General features: G+C 43.1%; 1 protein-coding gene across 1 annotated transcript in view; it reads left to right on the top strand.

Annotated features, from left to right (window-relative positions):
• Nucleotides 1-13,768, top strand: part of TPO (thyroid peroxidase) — a 99,866-nt gene extending 86,098 nt beyond the window's left edge. Inside the window, exon 15 of the mRNA XM_061626059.1 lies at nt 13,641-13,768. Within this exon, the coding sequence (XP_061482043.1) occupies nt 13,641-13,768 (128 nt within the window). The remainder of the gene's footprint in view (nt 1-13,640) is intronic.
• The last annotated feature ends 770 nt before the right edge of the window (nt 13,769-14,538 follow it).

Raw genomic sequence — 14,538 nt, 5'->3', positions numbered from 1 at the left:
CCCATCTGTGGTACATGCCCTGGTCTCCTCTCACCTAGACTACTGTAATGCACTCTACATGGGGTTACCCTTGAAAACGGTCTGGAAGCTGCAACTGGTACAGAATGTGGCGGCTCGCCTGATTAAAGGCAGCCGCCAGCGAGATCACATCACTCCAGTGCTGAAGGAGTTGCACTGGTTACCAGTTGTTTTCCGAGCCCAGTTCAAGGTGTTGGTTTTGACCTTTAAAACCCTGCACGGTTTCAGCCCAGTCTATCTGAAGGAGCACCTCCAACATCATCAGGGATGCCGCTCAACAAGATCAGACTCAAAAGGCCTTCTCTGTATCCCACCAGTTAAAACAGCTAGACTGGTGAGAACTAGGGAGAGGGCTTTTTCAATTGTGTCCCCCACTTTGTGGAATTCCCTCCCAAATGATCTCCGCCATGCCCCCTCTATGATGAGCTTCCGCCGGGCCTTGAAGACCTGGCTCTTCAGGCAGGCTTTTGGGGTGGGTTAGGTTTTATTATTATTGTTGAGATTTTTAATGTTTTAATGTATTTGTATGTTTTTATTTTGTATGGCGCCCAGAGTGGCTGGACAGCCAGCCAGATGGGCGACTAATAAATTTAATAAATCAAATTTAATAAATCAAAATAAATTTTATCTCATATTCATTCATTTTTCATTGGCGATCACTCGTAGCTGAGTAAGATGGTCTTCCGAGATAAGGTCTTTAACAGTGGGTCCATAAGTGACTGTGGAGGCCAATTCTGGATCCACACAGCCTCCCACAGTGAGGACATAGGTTTCCAGATGGAAGATGGTCACGATGAGGATTTGTTTGACATGCCTTCCACTTAGCTTGTTTGTCCCATTCGCTCTGGATTCGAGCTTCTTCAAAGTCCACAGCACCTTTGATAATAGCCGACCTTCATTTGGGACGTTCATGGGCCAAGACTTCCCAGTTCTCTTGTTCATGTTACATTTTTTAAGATTCACTTTAAGAACATCTTTAAACCTCTTTTGCTGTCCACCGATGTTCCGTTTTCCATCCTTATGTTGGGAGTAAAGTAGCTGCTTTGGAAGACAGTGATTAGGCATTCGAACAACATGGCCGGTCCAGAGAAGATGATGTTGAAGGATCATTGTTTCAACACTGGTAGTCTTTGCTTCTTCCAAAATGCTAACATTAGTCCATCTGTCTTCCCAAGTAATTTGCAGAATTTTCCAGAGGCAGCGTTGGTGGAATCTTTCAAGAAGTTGGGAGTGGCATTTATAAATGGTCCATGTTTCACAGGCATACAGTAAGGTTGGTAGTACAATGGCTTTGTAAACAAGCATTTTGGTCTCCCTGCAAATATCCCAATCCTCAAACACTCTACACTTCATTCGGGAAAATGCAGCACTCGCAGAGCTCAGACGATGTTGAATTTCAGCATGGATGTCAGCTTTTACAGAGAGATGGCTGCCGAGATAGGGGAAGTGATCAACATTCTCCAACATCACACCATTAAGCTGGATTGATGGTGCTACAGAGGGACTAGTTCGCACCTGTTGATGAAGCACTTTGGTTTTTTTAATATTAAGTGAGACCCAAGCTTTCCATATGCTTCTGCAAAGACATGTAGGATAGTTTGAAGACCTTTCTCTGAATGTGCAGACTACATTATCATTGGCATATTGAAGTTCTACGACAGAGGTTGACATTACCTTACTTTTTGCTTTCAACCTACTGAGATTAAAAAGCTTTCCATCTGTTCGATATATGATTTCCACACCAGTAGGGAGTTTCCCCTCAATAAGGTGTAGAATCATAGCAATGAAGATAGCAAATAAAGTAGGAGCAATGACACATCCCTGTTTTACGCCTGATCAGACTCTGAAAGCCATTGTTGTCCAAAATTGTTGCTGTCATGTTGTCATGAAGGAGTTGCAAAATATTCACAAATTTATCAGGGCATCCAGTTTTCAGAAGGATGGTCCAGAGAGTGGTTCGATTCACAGTGTCAAAGGCCTTAGTCAGATCAATAAACGCCATATATAAAGGTAGACTCTGCTCCCGGCATTTTTCTTGAAGCTGTTGTGCAGTGAAGACCATGTCCACTGTCCCCCTGGAAGGGTGGAAACCATTATGAGATTCGGGGAGGACATCCTCTGAGATTGGTAGGAGGTGATTTGCGAGGATCCTTGCAAGGATTTTACCTGTGGTAGCAAGAAGAGAGATACCTCAGTAGTTCCTGCAATCTGTTCTATCACCCTTCTTAAAAAGGGTGATAATTATGGCGTCCCTACAGTCCTCCTCCCTCATCCAGATTTTTTCAATGAGTTTATGAAGTTTTTGTGTAAGTTCAGGCCCCCCTTCTTTAAAGACTTCAGCAGGAATCCCATCAGGTCCACTAGCTTTGTTGTTCTTCATTTGATTGATGGCTTTACTGACTTCATCCAAATTAGGGAATACTACAAGCTCATCTCTAGTTTGTTGTTGTGGAATTTGTGAGAAGACTTCATCAGCCATGATAGAGTTACGATTAAGGAGGTCGTGGTAATGCTCTTTCCAGCGCAGTGCAATAGACTCTTTATCCTTAAGAAGTTTGGTACCATCCATTGAATGTAAGGGATTTGTACCCTAATTTGTTGGTCCATAGATGTCCTTTGTGGCATTAAAAAAGCAATATTTATTTATTTATTTATTACATTTATATACCGCCCCATAGCCAAAGCTCTCTGGGTGGTTTACAGCAATTAAAAACAAATATACAAATTTAAAAACATATTTTTAAAAAAACAATTTAAAACCAATAGTTATTGTATAGAAATAGAACAGGACAACAAGAAGGGTAGAAAAACTGTCCTATTCCAAAAGATTAGAGAAATTAAAGGGAAATTTAAACCAAGGGTAGGGATGTTGAATAATCAAGAGGGGAACACACTGACTGACCGAGATGAAATAAAAGGAAGATGGAAGCAATACCCTAAAGAACTCTATAAAAGAGATGCAAGGATGGCAGATTCATTCATGGAGGAACCGTATGATGAAGAACCAGAACTTTTAGAATGTGAGGTGAAAGCTGCTCTTAAGATACTTGGAAGAAACAAATCACCAGGAATGGATGACATACCAATAGAGTTGCTACAAGCTACTGAGACTGAATCTGTCCAAATTTTGACAAGAAATATGGAAAACCAAACAATGGCCCACAGACCGGAAGTGTTCAATATACATCCCAATTCCAAAGAAAGGGGATCCCAGGGAATGCAGTAATTATCAAACTATTACCTTAATATCCCATGCAAGTAAAGTAACACTCAAGATTCTACAACAATGGCTCTTACCATATATGGAGTGAGAAATGCAGGACCCAGTGCCTGCAGGAGGAAGGTGACCACCATCGCCCAGGGAAGAAGGAAAGCCTTTTGCTGCTGCTGTCTGTCTGCCTGCCTGCTTGCTTGCTGCTGCTGCTCGGCTACCACCACCGCCCTCTCCCTGTTGGACTTCTGCTCTGCAGGTGTCACGCCTTGCAGGACCAGGCCTCCAGGCACTCAGCCAGCTGTTGCTGATATCATCCACCTATGCCTTCCCTGGAGGGGATACATAAGCTGGCTAGCTGAGGTGGCTCCTGCTTTGCAGATTGCCAGCCTTTTTGCGGGTCTTGAGTCATGTGCCTGGGAGAGAGGACTCAGAGCCAAGCGGGGAGACTTGAGCGGGCCCCAATTAGTGTAGTGACGGGTAGAGGAAGATACGGCATTGTGAGGAGGACTTGCCAGGTAAGGGGAATGCAGCCCAGGCAGTTAATGACTGTGCCTTGTTCTGGTCCTCTCCACACCCACAGGTTTGTTGGTTATCCTGTCAGCCTGCTCTCAGACCTCCGGATGCTGCTCCTAAACACCAGATCGGTGCATAATAAGATCTCCTTCATTCATGATTTAATTGTGGATGAGGCAGCCGATCTGGCATGTATAACCAACACCTGGGTGGTGGAGCAGGGAGGAGTCAGTCTCTTCCAGCTATGTCCACCAGGGTACATGGTTCAGCATCAGGGTAGACCTGAGGGTCGGGGGGTTGCTGTGGTCTATAGGAGCTCCATCTCCCTTTGCAAGCACCCTGTCCATGTGACTACTGGTCTGGAGTGTGTGTACCTTGTGTTGGGTCAGCAGGACAGACTGGGGATTCTGTTGGTATACCACCCACCCCGCTGCCCAACAGACTCCCTAGCTGAGCTGACAGAGGTGGTCTCGGGTGTACTGTTGAGATCCCCCAGACTGTTGGTACTGGGGGATGTCAACATCCATGCCGAGGCCACCTTATCAGAGGCGGCTTAGGATTTCATGGTCTCCATGACAACCATGGGACTGTCCCAATATGCCATTGGCCCAACACATGTAGTAGGGCATACTCTAGACTTGGTTTTTGCAACTGGACATGGAAATGGTGATCTGAATGTGAAGGGCCTTACATCAGTCCCTCTGTCATGGACAGATCACTGCTTGCTGAAGTTTAGACTTACAGTGGCTTTTCCCTTCTGCAAGGGTGGGGGACCTATTAAGTTGGTCCGCCCCCAGAGACTAATGGATCCGGATGGTTTCCAAGGGCTCTGGGGAGTTTTATGGCTGATAGGGCTGGCGCTCCTCTTGAAACCCTGGTTGAACTGTGGAATACAGAAATGACCCGGGTGATTGCTCCTGAGCGCCCTCTCCTGTGTAGAGCTCGTACGGCTCCATGGTATACCCCAGAGCTGAGAGCGATGAAACAATATCGGAGACGGCTTGAATGCAGATGGAGATGAACTCCTGGTGGATGCAATTACATCCTGGTAAGTGCCTATGGTAAGCTGTATTTAGGGGCAGTGAGGGCAGCAAAAAACAATATTTTGCTGCCACTATCAAACCATCAATCTGCCGCCCAGCAGAGCTCTTCAGAATTATCTGGGGGCTATTACATGCTGGCCCCAAGGACATGGTAGAACCATCTGAGGCCCACTATAATGAATTTGCTAGGCACTTCCAGGATAAAATCTTTAGCATCCACCAGGACGTAGACTCCAGCGTTATAGCAGGTGAATCAAGTGGGGTATCCAGAGCACAGCCTTGACCCGATTTCTTGGATGAGTTTCAGTTGGTGCACAACGTTGACAAGGTGCTTGGACAGGTTCGTGCAACCACTTCTGTGCTGTATCCTTGCCTTCTTGGCTAATAAAAGCTAGCAGAGATGGAACAGCTGGCTGGGCCAGGGAAGTAATTAATGCCTCTCTGTGAGAGGGGGTGGTCCCTGGCTGCCTGAAAGAGGCAGTAGTGAGACCACTCCTGAAGAGACTCTCCCTGGACCCAGAAAATCTTAATAACTATAGGTTGGTAGCAAATGTTCCATTCCTGGGCAAGGTCCTTGAATGAGTGCTGGCAGGCCAGCTCCATACCCTCTTGGATGAGACCGATTATCTGGATCCATTTCAGTCGTTTTCAGGCCTGGTTTTGGCACGGAAACAGCCTTGGTCGCCCTGTATGATGACCTCAAATTAAAGCAGAACTGTCACTAGAATCTAAAATGATGAAACTGAGGTTATCATACTTTGGACACATCATGAGAAGACATGATTCAGTAGAAAAGACAATAATGCTGGGAAAAACAGAAGGAAGTAGAAAAATAGGAAGGCCAAACAAGAGATGGATTGATTCCATAAAGGAAGCCACAGACCTGAACTTACAAGATCTGAACAGGGTGGTTTATAACAGATGCTATTGGAGGTTGCTGATTCATAGGGTTGCCATAAGTTGTAATCGACTTGAAGGCACATAACAACAACATTATTATTACCATTATTATAAATTATGGCAAATTCCCACATGTTATCATACCATACTTTAACAGATGGAATAGTTGGCTGTCTCCACTTTTTCACATAGAGAATCCTGGCTGCCACTAACATATGGGGAAAGTTCTTGATCATTCAGAAACTGACTATTTCGACTGGGGCATAATAGATCTTAGTGTTATTTCAACCCAGTTTGCCTGGGAATAATACTTTACATCATACTTCTCTCTGTGGATTCCCATTCCAAATTAAATGGGAACAGTGGAAGCTTGAGGAGAAGCAAGGCAGCTGTAAACCTGCAAAAAGTTGTTGTTTAAAGGAAACGGCTCTGCTCATCTGTCTGCTGTCAAAAATAAGCATATTTCTGCAACATGTTTCCTTGGGCAGTACCTAAAATGTGAAACAGACATCTTTGGACTAGATATTTGGCTCTTTTTGCTGCCTTGTTTCTTTTGCCCTTCATTTGACACACGATAGTTACTTTTTCCATTAAGTTGTTAAAAACATTTTGATAGCATGGTTTTAATTATTCCTTACTTCATTTGTCTAATGTGCCTAATAACCATTCAACCTGTAACAGAGAGTTTGCAATTCTGTTCCTCAAATGGTTCTGTTCCTAACATTTGTTTTGGGATTAATCTTTTTAATCTTCCACTTCTAGAACAATCACTTGATTGAATTTTTCTTTTTCTTTTTAATGATAGTTATATGCATATATGTAGCACCAGCACTTTTTCATGGGTATCTTCATATACAGTATGGACTGCAGCTATCCATTATTTTCACTGAACTTTGAAAGAATCTTTGTAGGCCAACAAGCGGGGCCTTGCATCAAAATGTTTAAGTATATCTCTGGTGTACATGTATTACCTGAGACTGAGGGGCTGATCACCCAGGGACGAATGCATAAAGAAGGCTTCTCACTGGAGATATTATTCTCAGCATGATGGCAGTAGTGGGGACAGGAACAGAAGTGTAACTTAGAGGGCATATCTGAGATCCCTTTCAACACACTTGCCTCTGCATGGTAGGGTTGCCAGGCCAAACCCTGAGATTTTCCCTAGTAATGTAATACGGGCAGGCCCGAGTGATGTCATGGGGCGGGCCCAAATGATGACATGGGTGTGGACCCAAGTGATGTCATTAAGGATGATACATTAAGTATCAACCACAGTTGCTTGGAGCATACAATTCAAACAAAAACATTTCTCTGATTGGAAATTAAGATAGAAATCTTAACTAAAAGATGGAGCCTGGTAGGGAACATTTAATCTAGCCTACTTCTTCTGGCAAAAAGGGTTTAAGTGTCCTCAGGCCAGGCCAGTCACCAGAAGGCCATTGTAGGAAGAAAGGAGCCTAGTGTGTAGATGTTAGATGGGAGCACTCAGGAGTAAAGATGGATGCCCCTGAAAGCTGCAATTCTAAACACACTTGCTAAGGGACTAAGCCCCATAGAACTTAACAGGACTTACTTCTGAGTAAAAATAGTTTGAATTGTGGTGTTGGTAAAGCTTAACTAGGGATCCTCTGCAAAGATATCCATATCCAAGCAGGGTTGGCAACCCCTTGCCCCAAAAGCCAGAGTCTCCGGGTGAAAACTGGAGACCTGGCAACCCTCCTACCAGAGTTTGGAAGATTAATTTTAAAAAGTAATCAGTTACATGGCCCCAAAAGTAGCAATTACTGTTAAAATTGCAATTGCTCTGAAAGTAACTGATTACTTTACTTTTACTCAAAAGTAATCACTACAATTACGTTTTAGTTACTTTTTTATAAACAAAAATTGCCTACAAGTTGCTGGCCTTGGCTGCTGCACATCTAAGTAGCCTAAAACACATTAAAAATAAGCACACACACACACAGAGGGTAGTAGGATAATTTTTTATCTGTAAGATTAACAGAATGGCATAACAGAATCTCACATCCCCCCACCCCACCCCCACAATGATGATACCCCAACACACATATAATTCACTTGGAATCAAATTTTCTAATTATACAATATCCTTTTTGAGGTGAGGTGACCAGAACTATACACAGTATTCCAAATGTGGCCGCAGCATAAATTTGTATAATGACATAATGATACCGGTAATTTTTTTCAATCCCTTTCTTCCTTACAATCCCTACTATAGAATTTGCCTTTTTCACAGTAGCCACACACCTTCATCGAGCTATCAACTACAACCCCAAGGTCTAATTCCTGGTTAGTTACCACCAGTTCAGACCTCATGAGCATATATGTGAAAGTAAGATTTTTTGCTCCAATATGCATCACTTTACAGTTGTTTACATTGAATTGCATTTGCCATTTTTCCGCCCATTCACTCAGTTTGGAGAGGTCCTTTGGAGCTCTTCCCAAGTCCTTTTTGTTTTAACAACCCTGAACAATTTAGTATCATCAGCAAACTTGACAATCCCACTGCTCACTCCTAACTCTAGATCGTTTAATAAAAAGTTAAAAAGGACAGGTCCCTCCCAGTACCAGTCCTTGGGGAATCCACTTTCTACATCCCTCCATTGGGAGAACTGTCCATTTATTTCTGCTTTTTGTTTCCTAGCCAGTTCCTGATTCACAAGAGGATCACTCCTCTTATTCCATGACAGCTAAGCTTACTCAGGAGTCTTTGGTGAGGTACCTTGTCAAAAGCGTTTTGAAAATCCAAGTACACTATGCCCACTGGATCACCTCTATTTATATGCTTGCTGATACTCTTAAAGAATTATAATAGGTTAGTGAGACAGGACTTACCCTTGCAGAAGCCATGCTGATTCTGCTCCACAAGGTTTCCAGGGACATGTTAAGCTAACCAACCTGTTAGCTAACCCCCTGGATCCATTTTTAACTATTGGTGTTACATTGGCCACTTTTGAGTCCTCCCCCAGAACATCCTTTTTTTGGATTTGCCCCAGCTGAGTTGGCTGAGCCCTGGCTGATCTGCGATAGAGGACATACACTGGCATATCTCCGACTGAGCTGGGATGAGGGACTTCAGCCACCATAGTCCTGGCTTAGTCTAAACTCAGTTGGAGATCTGCCTATTCCATTAATCCCAGTGGATTTTGGGTTCGGATTGCTCCCTCAGTGTCATAGAGTTCTTATGTTTTGGAGGATGGCCTCCACTCTTAGATTTCATTCTTGCCCCAAGTATGTCAATATCTTTTTCTTGTGCATGGGTGATGCAGTTTTGGCTACATGAGCACAAGTAAGGAGGAAATTTGGATCAATATTATAAGGATTGATTTCTTTAAGTGACTCAACATGAAAAACACTTCTGTGATATCAGGTCCCACACTACACCCATATTATACAGGAAAATCAGAGAGTAACCATGTCACCTGCCCACTTCCTGTGGCTCCTATATACTGGTCAGACACTTTGCTGCCTGAGATATGATGGTGCCCTTTCCCATTCCATATACAGAAGCCAACTGGATTGGGAGTTGACTCTTACTTCAACAATGCCAACGGGACAGCATCTTCCATTCGCCCTGAAAGAGCAGGTAAACTTAGGAGGTGCAGGGCAGGCCACATGGCACACATAGCTCTGCCCTTGAACATTTCACTGCTGCAGCTTTCCAAACCCCACATCAGCCATCTGGGTGGCACCCTCACTCTGGCCAAGGGTAGGGCCAGCCCCGATACTGGTGTAGAAAAAGATCTTGCCACCTGGAAAGCATATGCTCCAAGTGTCTGTGGTTTCTAGTACCTGCCTCTGCTATGTCGTTGTCCCTTTCTTTTCTTTCGTGGAAATTTTGGGGAGACAAGCATTATTTTAATTATTCTGGTTTCAGACCATTCCTGGCTTTCTAGAAATTGTATTGAAATGGGGGGAAGGGGGCTATATGCATTTTGGCTCTAATGTTCACCTACACACAAAATGGAACACAGTGCTAGTGCTCTGCTTGCCTTCCAACCCCAACATCTGATGGATAGTACATTTTGAAAGTTGTTATTCCAACCATGTTTAGGTGATTCCCTTTTTAGATGTTTGTGAAAAGGAAACTCACATGCTCAATTTAATGGACATGGTAGAGGTGACACCTGTAATGAGGTGGAGGGTGTGTTTGTGTGAGAGGAGGTCCTCAAGCCATGAACCTCACTATGTGAACAGAGGTGTAACAAGTAAAAGCCAATGCCTCTGTCTGTGAAATGTTGGAGTATATGGTAGACATGGCTTCCCTATCATGGTCAAGTAAGTACCAATATATTAACTGGTCCTTAGTTGTCAGAAAGTGTAGTTAGCAAACAAGATATAAGATGGGATTGATCGTTTTTTATTGTTCTGTTGATTGACTGGCAAACTGAATCCCTATTACAGCCCATTCACTTCTTACTTCTTCTCTCCCAAATGCCAGAGCAAGGCAGACCAATAGCTGCCTTTCAGCCTGACAGGAGAGTGGTGGATGGTGCAGTCATCACATACAATGGCCACAAGAAACACTCGCTGGCTCAGCCATAGGTGTCACCTTTGTATCTGATCTTCATATTAGCTGATGAAATATGAAAAGAAAATCTCATTCGCAGGAGGAGTGATCCAATTGGCAAGTGAATGCTACTGTTTGGGGGGGATGTTTTGTCTTTCAATTTTCAAGAGGTAAAATTTTCTGGTGTCAAATATAGATAGCCTTTGAATAGATTATATGACGGGGGGGAATCATACACTGAAGTCTATGAAAGTAGTTCAGGACTGGCCACAGAGCATGTGGCTTGCTTACTTGAGATCCTAGCATTTAGATATACCTTGTTGTCTGTCACTCAAAGATCCGAAAAAGCTTTCCTTTTGCTCAGCAGGACGTTTTTGGTTCATGTCAATATCTCAGTCTGGGGAAAATGCTATTATCGTTGCTCCCTGTTGTTTTTAATGTTATGTCAAAGGGCCTTAAAGGCTTATCATACATTTCTTTAAAAGTTGCTGTAAGGTGAAAAGACCATTTTCTCTTTGAGCACAGCAAGTGGAACGCAGCAAGTACTGCATTACTTATGGTACTGACTTATCACAGCAGGCGGCTAGCTTAGCTACCATTATGCTTTGACTCTGTGCCCTGCCAAGGTTGGAGACCCAGTTAACTGGAGAGGACACACAGCCTGGCCTTTGACACAACTATCAATAGAACTACAGATATTCTGCTTTAAAGTTCGCAGTCCTGCGAGAAGGTTCATGGGAGCAGCAGGAACAGTTTTCAGGGTCTCTAGGAGAAATGAGGATTTTGACACTTTAAGGGTCCCTCCCCCTGATCTGTTTGTGTGATGGCGACAGAAGATGATTGTTTGAATTAGTTGCATTGTGATACTGTAAAGGTCCACTTGAAAGAACAGGGGCATCCTGGATCTTTATAACTGAGGAGTGCCTTGGCAGTAATACTGCACTGCCACAAAAGATCAAGTCAGTGCAGTCTCAGTAACATCTGCTACTCTCACCTAAAGGGAGGCAAATCTCTACTGTTTGAATCAACAAGCAAAACTTTCATATAGTGCCAGAGAGTGAAACCTTATTTCCAAAAATAGATGTTCATACCATTAAACTTCTTACAGATCTATACTGAGGAGAGTTTGAGCCCATTGGATTTTTAATATGGATATTATTGTCAACACATATATAGTACAAGAGGATCATAACACAGCAAAACACCATCTCGCATTACTTGGTAACTGAGTCATCCTGAAAAAATTAATTTTAAAAGTGTCCCATTTTTATAAAGGAGTCCCATCTTTGCCTTTTTTCTTTTAACCTGAATACAATTATGAATATAATGTTATCGCTATGTATGCCCATATTTTATCCATTCTTTCATTAACCCCATCCATTGTAATGGGTAGGTATGTCTAATTCTGCATATGACTGGCCCATTTTGAGACTGACAATAGGGGAGCAACCGTAGGAAAGGACTATTGCCTTCAAGCCCCGGTTGTGGAAGCAACCACTTGCCCACTGGGGCTTTCGGATGCTGGACTAGATGGATATTTGGTCTGGTCTAGTGGGGCTCTTTTAATGTTCTTAGTAGACCTTTGGATGATGACCAGATTTTCTAAGGACTCAACTAGACTGTATATGAGATGTGTGACTACATTTCATGTATCTGTGTGTTTCTTTAAAAAATTAATTTCAACTGCTGGGAGGTCCCAATCAGGATTGGGACTTGGCTGTGTTGGGAGAGGGATTAAGCCTTTCTGCCTGTGCTGTAGTCCCCAAGAAAAACAACACACACCTCCAAAACTGCTGTTTTTCCCTGGAGGAAAGTTTCCATTGGTAGCGTTTTCCTCCGGATTGTTGTGGAAGACAGAGAAGGATTAAAAACCCTCTAATCACAGCATAGTCTAAATTGTCTAGTTTGGCCCCGGAGCAATGGAGGGAACAGGCAGAATTGTGGTGCAATCAATCCACTCTGGGTTTTAGTCTGAACTTTCAAGGAGCTGTCCAAGGTGTTCTGGACAGCTCCTTGACAGTTCGGACTAAAACCCAGAGCAGATTCACTGTCCCACTGACATCAGAGTTACCAGACTCCATCGTCCCTAAGGGAACTCTCAGATTCTTCCATCATTATAATTCTTCCTTCCATTTCATTACAGAACTGAAGTTTTCAGGGTTCCCCCCCCCAAAAAACCTGTACATTTGAAAACATATGGATGATATGTTGGCTGCTAAAAACTTAATGTGCGGTGTCTGTAGTCATAATGAAAGGTAGTCACCTATAGCTCCCAGTCATACACTCAGACATCCATGATTTACCACTCTCCAACAAGTTATTGTGTGATTATGTTCTCAGTAGAGGCTTTTTAATTAAGATTAGGTGGGACCCTAGAAAAGTCAGTGTCATGAAGTTGAAGGAGAAAGCAGAAATAATGAGGAAGTGAACAGTAGGGCTGTCTAGCATGCCTGTGGGTGAAACTTGGTAGGTGTTGTGGAAGGGATTGTGTGATTGACCTGTATTACGTGCTTGTATACACATTTCCTAAAAACCTGCTGAGGTGGAAAGCAGAAAGCAGATCATGTGGCACATTAAGGCTGGGGAGGGGGGAATCAAAGTTGGTTTAACTGCCTCATACAAGGAAACAGTGAGCTTCTGTGTCTGTTTCTGGGATTCAAAAAAACTTTTTACACTTATTTTTTGGTGTGAGGAAGAAGTTTAGACCCACACTGAAGCATGTCTAAGTTTCCTTGTGCGGATGTGTGACAGGCAGCCAGGAACCTTAGGATCCCAGCTACTTCCCAGAACACACAAACACACATTTTAAGCCCTGCCAGCATGGTCTATGGCCGGGGATGATGGGAGTTGTAATCTAACAAATATCATGAGGGCCACAGATTCCCCATCAGAGTTCTAGGAAGTTGATGGTAACTGAACTATTGAAGCTTATGTTATAATACCGTCAGAGGAAACAGGGCCAACCTTGCCATGCAGCAAAGTGAAGCAGGCTGCTTCTGGCAGCACTGGGAGGGTGGGTATAGCTGAAAGCAGACATTGGTGTCTGAAAGGTGCAGCACGATGTTGTAAGCATTGATCTTCGCAGGAGAGGCACCACCTGGGCTCCAGTTCAAGCAGCAAAATGTCCAGGTCACAGCACTGTTTGGAAAGTAACTGATACAATGCCAATCTTTTCATTTTCCTTGACGACAGTTCTGTAAGCAAACTCTATAAATGGCAGCAATGAAGGTGGCAACAGAGAGACTGCCATGCACCACTGAAAAAGCCATGTTGGAAGCTTTGGGAAACTCTGTTAACATATGGGGAGGCAAAGCACCTACAAAGGTAGATGTCAAGTAAGGGGATACGCTGTAAGGTCCTAGCAGCTGGTTGCTGCTAAGAGGCTTTAAAATTATTCAGAGTAAAAGTGATGAATGTGATACAGGTTGCATGCTGAAACTTGAGACAATCATCGAAGCATCAGGGAAACCTGCACTGCATAAAGACTTGTACTGGGCCGAAGATGTGTCAGTCCAGGTGCTTAAAGTAAAAGAAAATAAAAACACTAGCTGAATGGGTATGCACTGATTTTTTTCCTATTACTTGATTATCCAGATGTATTATGCAGAGTTAGAGAGAACAAGAGAAAAAGCATTATTCGCTAGCTTTGCAGATAACCTATATATACTATTATGACTGCACAATACATAAAATCAGAGCTAGACACCCAATAGAGGGGAGTGTGTGTTGAAAAAAAGTGTTGATACATTTACACACATACACACACACACACACAGTCTGGACTGTTTTCTTATACGTATTTGTTTGTCTTTTTGCCCTGCTATTGGCTATTACAAGTGCTTCCTCTTGTGTGCCTTTCAGGGGTGCTTCTGATATGAAGGAAAGGGCCCCCAGACAATGAGCAGAATATGCACACCTTTGTCAAGTTGGAAGAGCATAAATATGCATATGAGGCCCAGCTGTTCCAGAACAATGCACACATTTCATAATCTTGTCTCACTTTTCCAATAATTCCATGAAAGGAGCCATTTTCTAGCCATTTTTTAAAATAAGGATAAGCAGGAAAACATTGCATCAAGATTGACTCGTTTACAGTTCTGTACAGTGCAGGCTGTGCCTTGATACACTATTATCAGTCATGATTCCTAGCATAGAATGAGAAGGATAATGGTGGCAGACAGTATCATGGTTTGATAAGCAAATTCAAGCCTGTTACAGTATTCTGGGATAATATATTCCTAATATAATGTTTCCATTCTACCAGGCTTATGCAGGCAATTAAGAAGATGTCTTTTTGCAATAGTTGACCTTTGTTTTTATTG

The sequence above is a fragment of the Rhineura floridana genome, chromosome 4 (assembly GCF_030035675.1).
Source record: "Rhineura floridana isolate rRhiFlo1 chromosome 4, rRhiFlo1.hap2, whole genome shotgun sequence".
Classification (NCBI taxonomy): domain Eukaryota; kingdom Metazoa; phylum Chordata; class Lepidosauria; order Squamata; family Rhineuridae; genus Rhineura; species Rhineura floridana.
Note: the sequence above shows the minus strand (reverse complement) of the source record. Positions and strands in the feature narration are given on the sequence as shown.